Below are 17,379 nucleotides of genomic sequence, written 5' to 3' on the forward strand. Positions count from 1 at the left end.
GATATGGAGGAACTGCATTTATGGAGGGCAGACTGATTAGTTATTTGCAGATTTTCAGCTGAGTGGAGTGTGGTTACCCCTAACCCCTGTGATGTTCAAGGGTCAACTGTATTTTAGCAGTTACCTTTAAATAGTTGAAAAAAATGAGAATACTCTTTTATATATGAGTTTAGAGAATAAAAAATAACATTCAAGAATTGTCTTATATAATAGTGTTTTTATGCAACATCTTTTAGTATTAACAAGAATGTGAATTTGCTGTTTCTCTTAACTCTGTTTGTCTTCATTCATCTAAGTTTTCTGTTTTTATTAATTTATTTTACCATCCTTCTCATAGATTGACTCTCATTCTTTAGTTAACTTCCAGTTCTATTCCTTAGCTAACGTTCAGTTTTACTAGCCTATGATATTATTGATATTCTCCAGATATTTTTTAATGTGCCTTCTGGGACTGGCAAGACACCTTGAAGAGTATATTAAAGCTAGTTCAGCAGGAAATAGAATAGCAAAATAAAGAGTCGTAGATTCTTTGGCACTGACACTACTAAAAGTGATCAGAAAAACACTAGGCCATGTTTGTGACAGTCATGTTTGTTCAGCAAAGCTTGAGAAACAGTGGAGCGCGGTGGGTGTTTTGTGACAGTACAGTTAACAAGTAGACAAAATATATAGTATGGCATACAATGATACGATTATGGGCAGAAGAAATTGAATGCGGAAGTGCTAAGGCAGTGTTTGGGGTTAGGGATCATGTTGCATTTTTAATACGGTAGTCAGGGAAACCCTCATTTAAAAGGTGGCTTTTTAGCAAAGACCTGAAATAGATAAGGCAGTGAGCTGCGCCTGGGAGAAGCTTTTTTGTCAGAGGGATAGCAGATACATAAATCTTGGAGTTACAGCTTAATTAGCATTTTTGATGAAAAACGGGAAAGCCAGTTTGGCTAAAGCGGAAAGAGTAAGTGAGAATAGTAGGTGTTGAAACCAGAGAAGTAAAAGGAGGAGTTTGAGATCCTACCACTGGACAGGTCTTATAAGGATTCTGACTTTTACTGTGGGTAAGATTAAAGGCCAGTGGAGGATTCTGAGCAGAGGAGTGACAGGTCTACTTCCTTTTAAGCAAGATCTCTCTGGCTCCTTCACTGAAAAAAGCCTGAAGGAGGAGAGCAAGGGTAAAAGCAGGGAGACTGCTTAGGAGACTTCACCTTAATCTTGGCTAAGGATGATGTTCTTAAAACTGGGTGGTAGTGATAATATAGGTATAGAAAACAGGTTATCCATGGATGATGGCTTTAGTACCTGAAGTGACAGGGCCATGTTTTAAGAGGAGGTTGTAAGAATTGAGGTATATTTGAAATAAAGAGAATATTAATGAAGAGACTCGGAATTAGTGTTTTTCTAAGAATGGATTTTAACCGCAAGTGAAGGAATCTTTAGAAATGTCCATAGTTGAAATTCTTTTGGAAGATTTACAGGGCAAATGCTTTACTCTAAGTATAATTTTCTGTTGTTCCACCACTTTTTCCACTCTCCTTTTGCTTGAATTAAGCCTTTGCCTTACCTGGATATTTTTCATACTTCCCCAAAATATGATGGCATAAGTAAATACTTCAAAAAAAGAATCTCCTTCTCAGTTATTCATAGATTAGTCAAAATTACATGCTCACAACTTTCCTTTCCTATCTGATTTCCCTTTACTTGATTGAAGAACTTAGGCATTTATAATTAGTAAAAGTTTTACCCATTTCATTAAACCTTATAAAATTTTTCTAGTGACTAAACAGAAGTGTAATTATAACTTGTATTTCCTTCATGTGATTTTTCTATACAATTTTATGTTTTAAAATTTTGGATTTTTCCCCTACTTATAGTAAATTAGACTTTATCTTTCAGTTACATGATTGAAAACATTTTGTAATGGGGATAATTTTAATTCAGTGACTTTTATATGTAGATTTTAAAAACTCAGTGAACTGAATCATTTAATTTTCTTTTTGTTATGAATCATATTGAAATAATCATTCTTTTTAGCACTACTGTCCAGATTAATTTGAAAAAATCAACACTTATGCTGGGCAATTTTTTATATTCTTATATCCTGATATTACAATATTCTTCCCCCAATAGCCGCAGTTTGGCAGAAGCCTGTTCAGAAGGAGATGTAAATGCTGTGCGAAAGTTACTCATTGAAGGGCGAAGTGTAAATGAACACACTGAGGAAGGGGAGAGCCTCCTTTGTTTAGCTTGTTCTGCTGGATATTATGAGCTTGCACAGGTTTGTATTATCAAAATAAAGCTCACAGTTTTTAATTGTTTTGTTTTAATTTGGCCTGTGTATTAAGGGAATAATAAACTAAAATCAACCATCAGGCTCATTTCAAGAAATAGTTTTGTTAGATACATTTTCTTTGTTTATTGGCTCTTTTGTTTATTGGCTCTCTAACATGACTAGGTAGGTGTTAACATAAATATATGTTCAAAAACTTTTGATGAAAATATCATTTTCTAATATCCTTTAAACTTTTTCTTTCATAAGGTTTTGTTGGCAATGCATGCCAATGTGGAAGATAGGGGGATCAAAGGTGACATTACACCTTTAATGGCTGCTGCTAATGGAGGACATGTCAAAATTGTGAAGTTGCTGCTAGCTCATAAAGCTGATGTCAATGCACAGTCTTCAACAGGTTATGCATACTTCTTTTTCAGTTTTTAAATATTAATACCCTCTGATAGTAATTAATTCACATGAAAGTGATCATTAGTGATGCTTTCACAATTATCAGTGCTGCACATTTGTATATATCTGTGCATTAGGCTTAAAGTACATAGAATGTATCTTGAATGAAATTTCTCCTGTTTTGTGTATGAGTGCTATTAACTGGCCTTGGTTCTTTTATATTAAACACTGGCTCAGTTAAAAGGACCATCCTCTTGGAAGTGGAGAGGATGGTCTCCACCTCTCAAACCCAAGTTTCCTATTTATCAGGGGAAAATGGAAGGGAAGATAGGGAGAATAAGAAGGATACGCAACAGAAGGCAGGTCTGTCATTGTCTAGTGTTAATAAATTGCGGCCTATAGAAAAAGAAAGTATTATGAAAACATTATGTTACACAAGAGACAATGTTAATCTAAGTTTTTTTTTCTTTCAAATTTGGGCATAAATGGATTTGTGTAAAAGCTCTAAAATATATGAAAATATATTTTGTGCATTTCCTTCATGCAAGATTTTTAAATTTATCAAATATTTTAAATAATTTTAAAGGTCTGCATGTTCTGGTTTGCGGGGGTTTTAGGAATTCTTATTTTACCCAGAAGTTAACTTTTTTCCCCATGTAAAATGGGAGATTTTTATCATTAAGAGGGAATGTTTTTGAAATTATTTTAACTTTGGCCACCAGTTAACTGATGTGTAAAGTTGTGGTGAAAACAGTACGTGATTAAAAGGAACGGTATGAGGTATATCTATATATGATGAATAATTATAATCCAAAGAAAAAATAAAGCTTGGGAACCATTTCTCTGATTAAAGTTAGAATCAGTGTAACTTTTTCCTCATGTGGGAGGTTAGTTTCAGAATTGCTCAGTTCTTTTATAACTCTACAATTGTGATAAGTGTATCTGATTTTCCACATGTGTTTGACCCTGATTTTTAAATGGAAAGAATAGGGAGTTGATTTCAGTAAGATAAAATGTAATGAAGAAAGAATTATATATATAAGTGTAATAGCTAAATTTATTAAGATTATAGTCTCTCATTTCATTTTTGTCTTTGATACTAAATAAACCTCTGTTTTATTTTGGTATTTTATGTTAATGTCTTTGTTTTTCTTCATTCAAATAGGCAATACAGCACTTACATATGCTTGTGCTGGAGGTTATGTAGATGTTGTAAAGGTGCTCTTGGAATCCGGTGCTAGTATTGAGGACCATAATGAAAATGGTCATACTCCTCTTATGGAAGCTGGAAGTGCTGGACATGTGGAAGTAGCCAGATTGCTGCTAGAAAATGGGGCTGGCATTAATACGCATTCCAATGAATTTAAAGAGAGTGCCCTTACGTTAGCTTGTTACAAAGGTACAGTAAAGAACTTTTTTTTTAAACAAAGTTTTTAAATTCATGAAATGACAGTTACTTCATATAGAATGGTTAGTCACTTAAAATAAAAAATAAAATATGGTAATAGTATATAGTACGTTATAAATAAGTGTTTAAAGTGTTTTAGAGTTTAAAAGTTTAATATATAAAGTTTATATATTAAACTTTTAAAATATACACTCAATATTATAAATATTGTCAGTGAAAAATGACTGTTGATCCAGTTGTTTTATTAGAAACAGTTATTTAATTTTAATATGCACTGTACTTTTTAATGATTTTGCTTCTCAGAGTATTTTGCCTGGTTTACACAGAAGAATCCTATTGAATCCGGAAGCGTTTAGCCTGTAAATTTAAAGTAAATGCAATAAAAGCTAGAATGAGGGGCTTCCCTGGGAGTCCAGTGGTTAAGACTCCACGCTTCCACTGCAGGCGGCGTGGGTTAGATCCCTGGTAGGGGAACTAAGATCCCACATGCCGTGCGATATGGCCAGTAAAGAAATAAATAGAAGCTAGAATGATTTATTAACAAGAAGGTGCTTAAGCTATTTCTCATGATACCAAGAAGAAAGGAAAAGAATTGAAGAGAAAGGAGGATATATGAAAAGGAAAATAAAAAGTGGTGTGGAGGGAGTTTGTATTCAAAAGAACAATTTTAGAGTATCATTAACACGTTTAATAAAGTTAGAGGGAAGAGCTGGTTGAAATTGAAAATACCTACCAATATATAGCTGTACAGAGGGGGTACATAGTGTTCTAAATGATGTCAATCAACCTGAAAATATTGATAATAGAGTAAAATATCTTCTTTGGGGGGAGCAAGATAATTGTCTGGAAAGATACTTGGTCCTCAGCTAGTTAATCTAGATTCTAAAAACACAGCCACAGAGCCAGACATTTTTCAGAATCAACCTTTTTGACAGATAAATTGCTATAAACTAAGAAACATTTTTTTTTTTAAAGAAGATGTTGCGGGTAGGAGTTTATTAATTTATTTTATTTATTTTTGCTGTGTTGGGTCTTCGTTTCTGTGCCAGGGCTTTCTCTAGTTATGGTAAGTGGGGGCCACTCTTCATCGCGGTGTGCGGGCCTCTCACTGTCGCAGCCTCTCTTGTTGCAGAGCACAGGCTCCAGATGCTCAGGCTCAGTAGTTGTGGCTCACGGGCCCAGTTGCTCGGCAGCATGTGGGATCCTCCCAGTCCAGGGCTCAAAACCGTGTCCCCTGCATTAGCAGGCAGATTCTCAACCACTGCGCCACCAGGGAAGCCCTAAACTAAGAAACTTTTTAAAAAGAAAATTTCATGAAATTTTATACCTGCATAGCCCATTCACTTCAATGTTTTCTACCATCTGCAGCTGTGTCATGATTGTATCATAAAATAAGTGATACATTTTTGACCCAGAGGCATCAAGAAAAAGCTCTTGCAAGGCAAGGTATAAAAGTTAAGGAGAAAAAGAAAAAAAGGAGGCACTCACTCTCGATGGCTGAATCTTCACGTACACTAGCTTGTGAGTGAATGTCTCCTTAAATTTTGCACCCAGGGCTTTGATTCCTTCACCCTTGTGTTGGACCTCCTGTTGTTTTGTTTCATTCTATCAGTACTTCAGAGTGGCCAGGGTTTTGTGAGGTCTTTTGGAATAACTTCACTTAAAAAACATGGCTAAAATACTCCTTAGACACATAAGTGACTAAAATTTAAGTTAAATGTAAAAATGTGCTCTAAAGGACTTTTGATTTTTTCGTGTTGCAGATAATTCAGATTAAGGGTACTTAGGAAGCACAGCTGAGGTCTCTTACTTCTCCAGTTCTGTTTAGTAGTTACGCAGAGGTTGATCTTCATTGGGAGGGGAGAAATTAAGCCTTGGGGCAGCCTCTCCAGGGCAGGCCGATTGGGTGGCTCTGTCTTACCTTTCCATCAAATACTTTTGAAACCGGAACTAGCTCCATTTTACTACTGAGACCCAGCTGGCCAATGAGCTTTGAGATGGGGCTATATATAACTACTCTTCCCTCTCTCCTATGCTTGTAGCCCCACCCTGCTGAGGTTGGGGCTTGCAGGCTTTCCTTAGAGAAACTGGATATAGAACTGAGCTGGTAGAGAACATCTCTACTACTTCCAAGGATCCATGGACACTCTTACTTTCCCCTATTTCTGGTGAGGTCTCTTAGGATACAGATTGACAAGGAGGAGATGGGGAAGGGATAGAATTCAGGCTGAGACTTAAACATTGATGTGGATCTTTGGGAAGGGAGAATGACAGAGAGCAAGGAGAGATAGTTTGTTAGCAAAAACAAGGTATGGCAGGTGCTACACTTATTCACCAGAGTTAATTTTAACTGTTCATGATTCTGCCATCCACTCCTTCCTCCATTTCCAGTTGACTGAAAATTGACTGCAGCTCATTTCCAGATGAAGTTGGAAAAAAATTAGTCACTTTTCTACTGTTTCTTACATAGTATCTGAAGTCCTTTTTAAAATATAATTTATGTTCATTGTAACTACTCACAAGGTAATCTTTATCTGAACTGAAGCATATGGTTTATTTGAAACTACATAAATATATGTGTGTGTATATATATGTGTGTGTATATATATGTATGTGTATGTATATGTTTATATCTAAATAAATGAATAAATATAAATGGTGTTGTTTCAAGAATATTTTTATATATATGGTTTCCAACTTACAAGCAGGTTGTTCCTAAAATGTCTGTGAGTTAGTTATGGAAACTTAAAGCTCATTTCCTCATAGAAATAACTTCAATGATGATTATCATCCCAGGCTACTAGTTCACAAAAGCTAATTTAGTCTATAGTATAAATAAAATAACTATGGCATGCCTGGGCCCTAAAAAGATTGTAAACGGGATATTCTGGGTGTTGCATTTTAGGGCCACCTTTGCTCACCTACAGCAAGGATTTTAGTAATAGCAGTTTCTAGGGTAACAGGGTAAGGAGTAGAACAGCACAGATCACTTATATAATTTGTGTTGGGCAGTTGAGGGTGGCTTGTAGCTGACTTTAGTATTATGGTAATAAATGTATTGCTGTAAGTTAAATACAACTTTTCAAAATATTGTTAATTTTATTTTTGGGGAATAATAAAATATTTTTAAGTAATCTTATAAACTTTTGGTTTAGGACATCTAGAGATGGTGCGATTTCTTTTGGAAGCAGGCGCAGATCAAGAGCATAAAACAGATGAAATGCACACTGCTTTAATGGAGGCTTGCATGGTAAGATTGGTGAAATACATACATGAAATATATTTATATATTAGGTAGAGACAGAGTCAGTGTATAGTGAGTGCCGTTTCCTTGGGTTCAAAGATTCTGTTTATCATGACTTGTGGATCAGAACCTCAGCTATCTGAGTTATAAGAGCCAGTCGTGCAGTATTAACTTCTATCAGAGGTGCTTTCTGAAGCTTTGTAGCACTACCTTCATTTTCTTAGTCTCCCATAGTTATACTGGTTTTATGTAATTGGCACAAAAAGTGACTTTTTAAAAGTTGATCAAGGATATTAAAAATGAGAACATAATCCACAGAGTATGCACATAATACTAAGTAAAACATGCTCATCAAACCCGTAATTTAAAATTTATGAAAAATTTGAAATTAGAATATTATCTGCATTACATAATTCTCCCTCTGTCATTCTCCTTTCCCAAAGATCCCTTTCCAGAGACTTTCCCTTCCCAAAGATCCTCTATCATGCTCTTTTCTCAGCCTTGAATTCCTTTTTTTAAGAACTTTTTTTTAATTTGTACTTGAGAATGCGTAATAATAGTACTCTTAAACTTTTGTATCTCAGTCTATGACTTGTGGCACAGAAATGAATCAGAATAACATTATAGGCAGATTTATGAGAAAAACACACCAAAGATAAAGCAGACCCCAAATTTTAAGTTTCTTGTCTCAACTTCCCTTCAGAGAATGATTATTGAAAGGATGTTAAATTTTAATTACTAATTTTAAAAAAATTAGGTAGCCATTTAAGACGAGTTATTTTTTGTTTTTCTTATTGCCATACCAGTGTTTGCTTTAGTAAATTATTCTTTTGATTAAACAAATTTTCTGGGAGGGTTTTGAGTTCCCCATCTGTTAAAATAATATCCTTCTCTAGGGTTGTTGTGAGGATTAAATGACATAATGTGCGTAAGGAACTTAAAACATCCTTGCCACCGCCATTAGAGAAACAAACTATATGTAGATTAAAAAATTAAACTGGAATATTCTGTAGACCTACTTTGCATGCAATATAAGTAAGTGTTATAAGTAGATGAAAGATACTAGTAGGGGCCATACGTTTTGGAGACTTGCTAAGAGACTGAGGTTTTAAACTGGACTTTAAAGGAAATGTAGGAGTTGACTACTTATGGAAGGAGAAAATTCTGAGCTAAAGGAACAGCAAAGTAACCACAGGGATAAGACATTAAAGTTGTGTAATATGGCAAGTACCAAGGCAAAAATGGGCATGACATGTTCAAAAGAAGATGAAATGTCTGTGAGGTAATACAGAAGGAAAAAATGTATCAAAGGAAGAAAGAATGGAAAAGTGAGCCTTGGGGTTGCCAATATTTAGGAAAACTGTGAGAAAGGGAGACTGGTAAAGAAGACAGAAGATATTAAGAGAGAACTTCTTTTTCTTTTTCTTAATTTTCACTGGCATTTGATTGTCAAACAACAAAGGAATTACCATGTATATATTGTGTTCCCTTTTCCATCATGCTCAATTTCCCCACTCCTCTAAAAAGTATTGGATTTTTCTTTCTCTACCTAGCCAAAACTTTGCTTATCCTTAAAGTTTCTATGAAAATCCTACTTTCCCTTTCTAAACTTTATACTTTTAGCATTTAAGCTTATACTATGCAGTGTTGATGTTATCTCACAGTAATCTCTTATGTGCTTACTGTTTTTTTTTTCTGATGGTTAATAAGCTTTTTGATTGAAGATATTTTTCTACATATTTTATATCCTCAATTGCTATTTACTACTAGAGTAAACTGTAGATATGTCTTAATTAATGCTTGCTTACTCACCTGTTAAATGTAGATTTATTCTTATTTGAATTGAGATCAGTCAACTTCATTGTATAGCAATTGAGAAGTATTTTTAAAGATTTTTTAATGGTGCTGATTCAGTTTTTTTAATTGCATTGTAATCAGGATGGCCACGTTGAAGTAGCTAGGTTACTTCTTGACAGTGGTGCCCAAGTGAACATGCCTGCTGATTCATTTGAATCACCATTGACTTTGGCTGCATGTGGTGGGCACGTGGAACTTGCGGCTTTACTTATTGAAAGAGGAGCTAGCCTGGAAGAGGTCAATGATGAAGGTTATACACCATTGATGGAAGCTGCTCGTGAAGGACATGAAGAAATGGTGGCGTTACTTTTAGGCCAAGGTAACCAATACCAATCAAGACACTAACGCATAAATGTGTAAAATGTAAGATTATGATTTTATAAAATTGAATTTATTTCATTTTTCTAGCAGATTTGTAATGAGGTGCTATCACAAAAACTAAAGATGAAATATTTTCTTTGAAAACAGCTCTCATACTGTACTAAATAAAATCAAATGGACTTCTTTACTATTTAAGAGCTTTCAGAGCCATTTTGTGCTGTGTGAATAAAAATAGAGAGAAGTGGGGGTGGGATAGGGTTGTAGGTTATGTAGGGGCATGTATGAGATTCAGCATTTCTGCAGCTAATGTATTGAGAGAATGCCTCTTAGGGCAGAATACCTATTAATAAATATTTGATGTTTCTAGTGTTTCATAAAGTACACTATGGGAAATCTTGCCATAAGGACTAACTTGATGAGAATGCAACAATGCATGTATAAGAAGCTGTCAAGGAGCTCAGTACACTGTGGGCTTCTCTTTTGGGGAAAGTGAAACAGTTACTTGACTGTATTAAGATACCTTAACTTTAGAAGTAATCTCGCATCTCTATCCATATTGGTAGCCTGGTTTTATATCTCTTTTAGTAGTAAAGGTTTTGTTTGTACAAATTTAGGAGGAATGGCACATTTTTAAAAAACCTTTTACTGAGAGGTAATATTGACTAGAATTTTAAAAGCATAGTTTTTGGAGCAGACTTTTTAGTTTGAATCACAAATCCACTGCTTGCCGATTTTGTAACTTTAGGCAAGTTTCTAACCTTCTGTGCCTCACTTTTGTTGTCTGTAGGGTTGTTGTGAGAATTTATAGATGTGTTTAAAGCTTTTAGAACACTGTTTGTCATATAGTGTCTGTTAAGTGTTAACTGTGGTGATGGTGGTTGTAGTGATGATGATAATGTTGTTGTGACCTTGGGCAAGTTAGTTAATCTCAATTTCCTTAGCTGTAAAAATGGAGCTAACAATAATATGTAAAATGCTTTAAATATTACCTGACAAATAACAGCATATTGAATATTATCTATTTATTATTTTCATCAACATCTTTATCATCATTATTTTGAACCTTTATAACTAGGGGATGTGGTTTATTTTCTAAGGCCTTAAATCACATGACTTGTACCTTCTAGCTGAATAAATCTTATTCCAGCAGTGTACGTCAAATATGGACTAGTGGATGTGGTTTTGATAGTTTTCTTTATTTTTAACTGCCTCCTAGAATAGGGGAGAGGTACTTCATCATTTAGTAAATTAATATAAATGTTCATTTTTGAACTATAGTTTACTAGAAAATAATAATGTTTTGCTTATCTCTGGAATAAGTTAATGACTTTCTTTAAATAATTAGAATCTTTATTTTAGGAGCAAATATCAATGCACAGACAGAAGAAACTCAAGAAACTGCCTTGACTTTGGCTTGCTGTGGAGGCTTTCTGGAAGTGGCAGACTTTCTAATTAAGGCAGGAGCTGATATAGAACTAGGGTGTTCTACCCCTTTAATGGAAGCTGCTCAAGAGGGTCATTTGGAGTTAGTTAAATACTTATTAGCTGCAGGTAGGCATTTTTGCATTTGGGAGTTTTTTTACATGATTTATTTAAGTAAAAATATTGCAATGCAAATAGCTTTTTTTTGATGTATGATGCACTGAATGTGTATAGAAAAATAATGTGATAAATTTTTTAGTGTATTTTGAATAAATAATTTACCTTATTGCTGTTTGAAATATCTGCAGTTTTAATTTTAAGCAGTAATCTATTTCTAATTTTTTTTCTTTTTTGCTTTTAAAGATGCTGACAGTATTCTCTATTTCTAGAAATGGATAAGGCTGTTTTGTCTAATTTGAGGAGATATGGCTTATCTAGAAGAAATTTCAGTATCCACATTTGTGTCTTATGATTCTTTTATTAAGGCTGTGTATCTAACACTACTGCAGGAGCTAATGTTCATGCAACAACAGCAACAGGGGATACAGCACTAACATATGCCTGTGAAAATGGTCATACTGATGTAGCTGATGTCTTACTTCAGGCAGGAGCAGATCTGGTAAGCTATGTCACTTTCTAAATCTTAATATTTAAAGCTAAGACAAGAAATTAATTGAAAGGAGATTATAGACGAAAGGTGTTTCTTTACTTCTGATTTTATGTTGGCCTTTTTGCCATTCTTTATCTCACTTAGTCATATTTTTTTCCTATGCTGTTTGGTGTCCATTCTTATTTTCCTTGTTAGCAGGACTATCCAGTCTACTACCCCTTTTCCCCTACAAAAAAGGGAAAATTTTGTGTTTGATATGTTAATAAATAATCATAATAATTAATACAGATCTTCTCTTAAGTACTTAGCTATTTTTAGAAGCTTTTCTGATCTGTCATAAAAAGGCAAATATGGCTTAGAGGCATTTCACTGTAGTTTAGGAAATAAATTGTACCTATACCATCAAAGCATTATTAAGTAAAGGAGTTAAAAAGATAAGTGTTCAGTAAATAATATTTTCCCTCAAATAACTTTTTATTTAGTGAGAAGGATGAAATACTGAGGTCATTTTTTAAAATATTTATTTATTTATTTTGGGCCGCATTGGGTCTTCGTTGCTGCGCACAGGCTTTCTCTAGTTGCGGCGAGTGGGGGTTACTCTTCGTTGTGGTGCGCAGTCTTCTCATTGCAGTGGCTTCTCTTGTTGCTGAGCACAGGCTCTAGGTGCGTGGGCTTCAGTAGTTGTGGCACTCAGGCTCAGTAGTTGTGGCGCACGGGCTTAGTTGCTCCATGGCATGTGGGGTCTTCCTGGACCAGGGCTCGAACCCGTGTCCCCTGCATTGGCAGGCGGATTCTTAACCACTGCGCCACCAGGGAAGTCCTTACTGAGGTCACTTTAAGGTAGATTACAAAGAGATGTCATAGGGAAAGGACAGACAGTAAAAAAGCTCAGAAGAGGTGAAGACGTCATCTGAGATGTTATGTTTGGGGCTGGGTAGGGTTTAGAAAGGTAGATACTGCGCTGTTGTTACAAAAGAGATACTCCAGTTGGAGGAAATAGTATGAGTACAGCCTGAGACGTAGGGAAGAAAAAAGCAATTGTGTGTGGGGAAAATAGTTACTCTTCCAGTTTAACCTGTGAGGGAGTAAGAAAGGTAGGTTTTAGTTAAAACATAAGCACCCGTGTGTTCATGGGGCTGAGATTAATAAGCAAATGTGTTTTCCTGTAGAAGTTCATAGTTTATGACAGAAACTCACATGCAGGCAGAAACAGGCTCCTCAATTAACTGATTTCTTAACTTAAACTTTACTTAACTTCTCTTTCCTCATTTATGAAAGGAGAGGGTTAAATTAGATTACTATTGTGGCCTCCTTCAGCTCTGTCTGTGTTGGTACAACTCTTGGAGAACTTATGACGCACATTATATTCTAGCTAGTCATGCGTATATTCTTCTTACTAGGTTTTGAGCTTCTTCAGCTTAGGAACTAAATTTCTAGTGTTTACTACAGTGACTGTGAAACATACAGCAATGTAATCTTGCTTAGTTAATTGCAATGAAAACAACTTAGTGTATGACTTAAGAGAAGAATCATCCGATGTAAGTGTAAAAAATATTGGCATGTAAAATGCTTTATAAAAGGTGTTTTTTTCTCAAACCTTTATACTGTAAGATCTGAAAATTTTTCCTATGCTGATATTCTGAATTGCAAAAATGCAGCTGGTTCTCCATCCTTTTGAAACCCAGAAATCTCTAGTAATATCTTATAATTGATGGTATTAAATATCACTAGCCTTGTTATTTTTATGTAAGGTAAAATAGAAATAATGGGAAGTCTGTAAAGACAGAGAGTGATATACTTAGAGAAATTCATACACGTAGGATACAAACTTATGAAAAGAAAATCACTTGTAGTGGATTAGGATAATGTTGATAATGTTGATTGTTTGGAGAGGGCTGTGCTAGAGTGCCATTCATTGTTCAAGTTCCACAGTCCTTTTTGTAGAGAGAAGGAAAAATTACCCAGATGGATTTAGATGAGGGTGTAACAATCACATGAATATAACCCCAGTTCTTAATTTATCTATGTTTCCATAGAACATGTTTCTAATTCGAGATTGTTTAAATTAAAGAATGTATTCCTAGATTTACTTCAAAGCATGTTATTTAATATATTTAGATTCTGAAATTAGTTCAGTTCTCTTCCTTTTGATTTTCATGAAAGGGAATAATTGTTCATTAGAAATTAAATATCAAGTAAGTCTGTGGTTTTTAAACAGGAGCATGAATCTGAAGGTGGAAGAACTCCTTTAATGAAAGCTGCAAGAGCTGGTCATGTTTGTACCGTTCAGTTCCTAATTAGTAAAGGTAGGTTTGTGTAAGGCAGTAATTTTTTTCCACAGGTATCTATCCCCTGCCCTTGGGTATTAAGAGATTTACAGGTAAAGAACATTTTGGAGGTGTCACATGGTGGAGGGATGCTACTGAGATTTTTGTGAGTGGGTAGTTGATAAACGTCCTGCAACACATAGAACCATTCCAAACTGTGAAGAGTTCTGATACCGAATACCACCCTTGTTAAAAAAATTTCAATACAGAAAAATTTCTCTGTGTAAAAAACTTTGAGGGTTTAGATACCTTGAAGTCTTTTCTGTTTATGTAATAATATATCTCGAAACCTGGATTTTTATGTTGTTTCTGCCACTGATTAATTTGAAGGCAAGTCACTTTTCTTCTTTATATTTCCTTGGGCCTAAGTTTCCTTCTTTGTAAAATATAGAGAGGTGTTCATAAATATTGCACCCCCCCCCCAAAAATCAAAATTGAAATGGAACAAATATGCCAAAAATGCATTTTCATTCATGGTCATTTATTCTACTTTGAATACCAAAATCCTTAATAACAAAGGTAGCCTAAAGTTTGAAATCGTTTGTAGGTAAAGAAAATAAATCAGAAATAACTTACTGGTCAAAGTATTTTAGGCAATTTGAACACTTCCTTGTGTTATATGTTTATAAATAAGACATAGTATTCTCAAGAATGAAATTATTTTCAGTTATTATCTCCTCTCTTCTTTAATTTTAATGAGTTTGATTCCAGTTTCTTCCTGGTATTTTATTTCCATTTCCCACATGCATAGCACAGTGCTCCAAATCAGGGATGAATTCATATTAAGGGGAAAATATACCTGTTTTCATTCTCAGATATTTCCCAATGAAAAAAGATTATACTACTATTACTTACTATTTTTTGTTAATTCCTTCCATATTTGGCCCATAGAGGGCAGTGTGGTTTATTTTTTATTGGTTTTTAGTCATCTTTCCCACTGAAGATATTAAAATGTAGATAAAATTTTATATTTTACTTTTTTAAAACAGTGATTATATTAGGAATAATACATACTTTTATCATTTAATGGTTCATACTGAAACATTTATGGATGAAATTATATCATGTTTGTCTGGGATTTGTTTTAGAATAATTCAAGATGGGAGAGGAGAATGGATGTGGGTATATGTGAAATGAGATTGGCCATGTTTATAATCATTGAAGCTGGGTAATGGGTATGTGGGGCTTCATTATACTGTTCTCTCTACTCTTCGATTTTGAAGTTTACCATAATTTAAGAAACAACACTCTATTAACATGATTTTTCATGCCTTGTCTGTTTTAGGAGCAAATGTGAATAGAACCACAGCTAACAATGACCATACTGTACTGTCCCTGGCTTGTGCAGGGGGTCATCTGGCAGTGGTGGAACTACTTTTGGCTCATGGGGCAGATCCTACTCACCGTTTAAAAGTATGTAACTCAAATGTTTCAGGTAGCATTGTGAATTAATTTTCACTCTTGAGCATAACAAATTATTATCTATAAGTTCCACTTGTATTGGCATTCTAAATGTGTTCATTTTCTTCTGTTTTTAGAGAAAAGTGTTCTTTACTAAACCTAAAACTTTAATGTGTCTGGGGCCTGTTGGCTATATCTTCCTTAATGTTTCTGTAAATTAATTTAAAAAAAATTTTTTTCCCCTTCCATATTCACTCTTTTAGGATGGCTCGACTATGTTGATAGAAGCAGCAAAAGGTGGTCATACAAGCGTTGTTTGCTATCTTTTGGACTATCCTAATAACTTGCTTTCAGCCCCTCCACCAGATGTCACTCAGTTAACGCCCCCATCCCACGATTTAAATAGGGTAAGCTTCTAAACTAAAGCATTTTATGTTATATCATCTTTTTCCCTTTTTCGGTCATAGTTCAAGATTAAACTAGATTGTTTTTTGTTATAATATGTAGTTCTTTTTATAGATAACATACTTGATATGGTTAATGAACCTCTGATGTAATATTCAGATTCTAGATTGATATGATTTTACTTTGCTTTCTTACTGTGGCCAGAATAATCTTTTGATTTCAAAGTTCATTAAAAAAATGTCATGGAGGGAATTCCCTGGTGTCCAGTGGTTGGGACTCAGCGCTTTCACTGCTGGGTCCCGGGTTCAGTCCTTGGTCGGGGAACTAAGATCCCATCCCACAAGCTGTGCAGCATGGCCGGAAAAAAAAAAGTCATGGAAAATAATTTGATACCAACACATTTTAAGTAAATATGTTGCCTGAGATTGTCATATGAAAAACTATTTCGAATGGATCTTTGTAACTTATTCTTCATTTAAAGCAAATTATGTAATGGAAGGTGAGGAAAAGCAGATATATAATCAGTTTCATTTGTCTTAGGCTCCTCGTGTACCAGTTCAAGCACTGCCCATGGTTGTCCCACCTCAGGAGCCTGACAAACCACCTGCCAATGTTGCCACTACTCTTCCCATCAGGAATAAAGGTCAGTTATACTTCTAAAGACTTAACAAGTTGTCCAAGTAAAAATGATAAGATTGCAAAAAAAACCCAAAAACTGGCCATTTAAAATTATTATTCCACAAAAAATGAATTTTACTAGGTCGGCATAATTGAAGATTTTTTTTTTAACAATGAAAAAAGCATGTTATTGGGAGAGAACATAGTTAAGAACACTAATTTGTGCTGGAATCAGAAGTATTAGCAGTAGAAATTCAGATGCTCATCTTTGATGCAATTCTGATTATCCATGATTTCCTCTAATAACTAGTCATTTCTATTCATGTTAAAATGTTAGGCTGCGTATAATTGGGTGACATTTTTGTAAATTACTAAAATTTCTGTAGTGATATGAGGCATAATATTAATAAGCTAGATCAAAATTAAATTTTATTTTAGAATAGCTGGTTTTAATATAGATTTTATATCTGGAATACCTTTTCTCAACCAAGAATTCAAAGTTACTTCAGATATGGTTGTTTGTTGCTCTAGAACTCTGAGGTCCATATTTGGTTTGTGGAAGTTACATCATGCATGTTCATAAGTTATGTCCCAAAAGATTACAGCTACCAGTTTTAATCAGTTTTTCCTTTTAGAAAGTTTTACCTGAGGAACCAATGTGGTTTTAATTTTTTGGTTTTTGGCTACCTATATTATTTTACCAACAAGAATACTAAGTATTTCCACCAGTTCTTTTCAATCACCACTACCAATCTAGAGCCTTGGCACCTTTTTCAGTTGGTATAGCAAGCAAATGATTGCTATACCGATAGCCAGATATGTTTATTCACCTGGCTGTCAGAAGATACAGTGGATGTCATAGTTCAGCATCTTTTCTTCCAGGGAAACTGAATCCCATTTCTCTACTGGCCAGGTAGCTTTGTGAATATGTGAATTTCTATCTTACCTTTATCAGTCTTGAAGATGGTAGGCCCCAACAAAGACATATATTTTAGTTGGATTTTAATTTCCTGGTACTTCTCAGTGGTTTGAGTACTCTTTGTGTGTATGTGTGTGTGTTTAAAAGGCACAGACTATTAAATGTAGAAAAAC

The 17,379-nt window shown here is 34.6% G+C and overlaps 1 protein-coding gene across 2 annotated transcripts in view; it reads left to right on the forward strand.

Moving 5' to 3' along the window:
* The window catches only part of ANKRD17 (ankyrin repeat domain 17), a 161,460-nt gene that overhangs the window by 79,351 nt on the left and 64,730 nt on the right, over window positions 1–17,379 (forward strand). For both annotated transcript variants that reach the window (XM_060148023.1, XM_060148024.1), the window contains exons 4-14: window positions 2,125–2,272; window positions 2,534–2,681; window positions 3,840–4,073; window positions 7,238–7,332; window positions 9,265–9,502; window positions 10,864–11,055; window positions 11,436–11,545; window positions 13,755–13,842; window positions 15,149–15,276; window positions 15,528–15,671; window positions 16,210–16,312. In XM_060148023.1, coding sequence (XP_060004006.1) covers window positions 2,125–2,272; window positions 2,534–2,681; window positions 3,840–4,073; window positions 7,238–7,332; window positions 9,265–9,502; window positions 10,864–11,055; window positions 11,436–11,545; window positions 13,755–13,842; window positions 15,149–15,276; window positions 15,528–15,671; window positions 16,210–16,312 — 1,628 coding nt within the window. The remainder of the gene's footprint in view (window positions 1–2,124; window positions 2,273–2,533; window positions 2,682–3,839; window positions 4,074–7,237; window positions 7,333–9,264; window positions 9,503–10,863; window positions 11,056–11,435; window positions 11,546–13,754; window positions 13,843–15,148; window positions 15,277–15,527; window positions 15,672–16,209; window positions 16,313–17,379) is intronic.

Source organism: Lagenorhynchus albirostris, chromosome 4 (assembly GCF_949774975.1).
Source record: "Lagenorhynchus albirostris chromosome 4, mLagAlb1.1, whole genome shotgun sequence".
In the NCBI taxonomy this organism is placed as follows: domain Eukaryota; kingdom Metazoa; phylum Chordata; class Mammalia; order Artiodactyla; family Delphinidae; genus Lagenorhynchus; species Lagenorhynchus albirostris.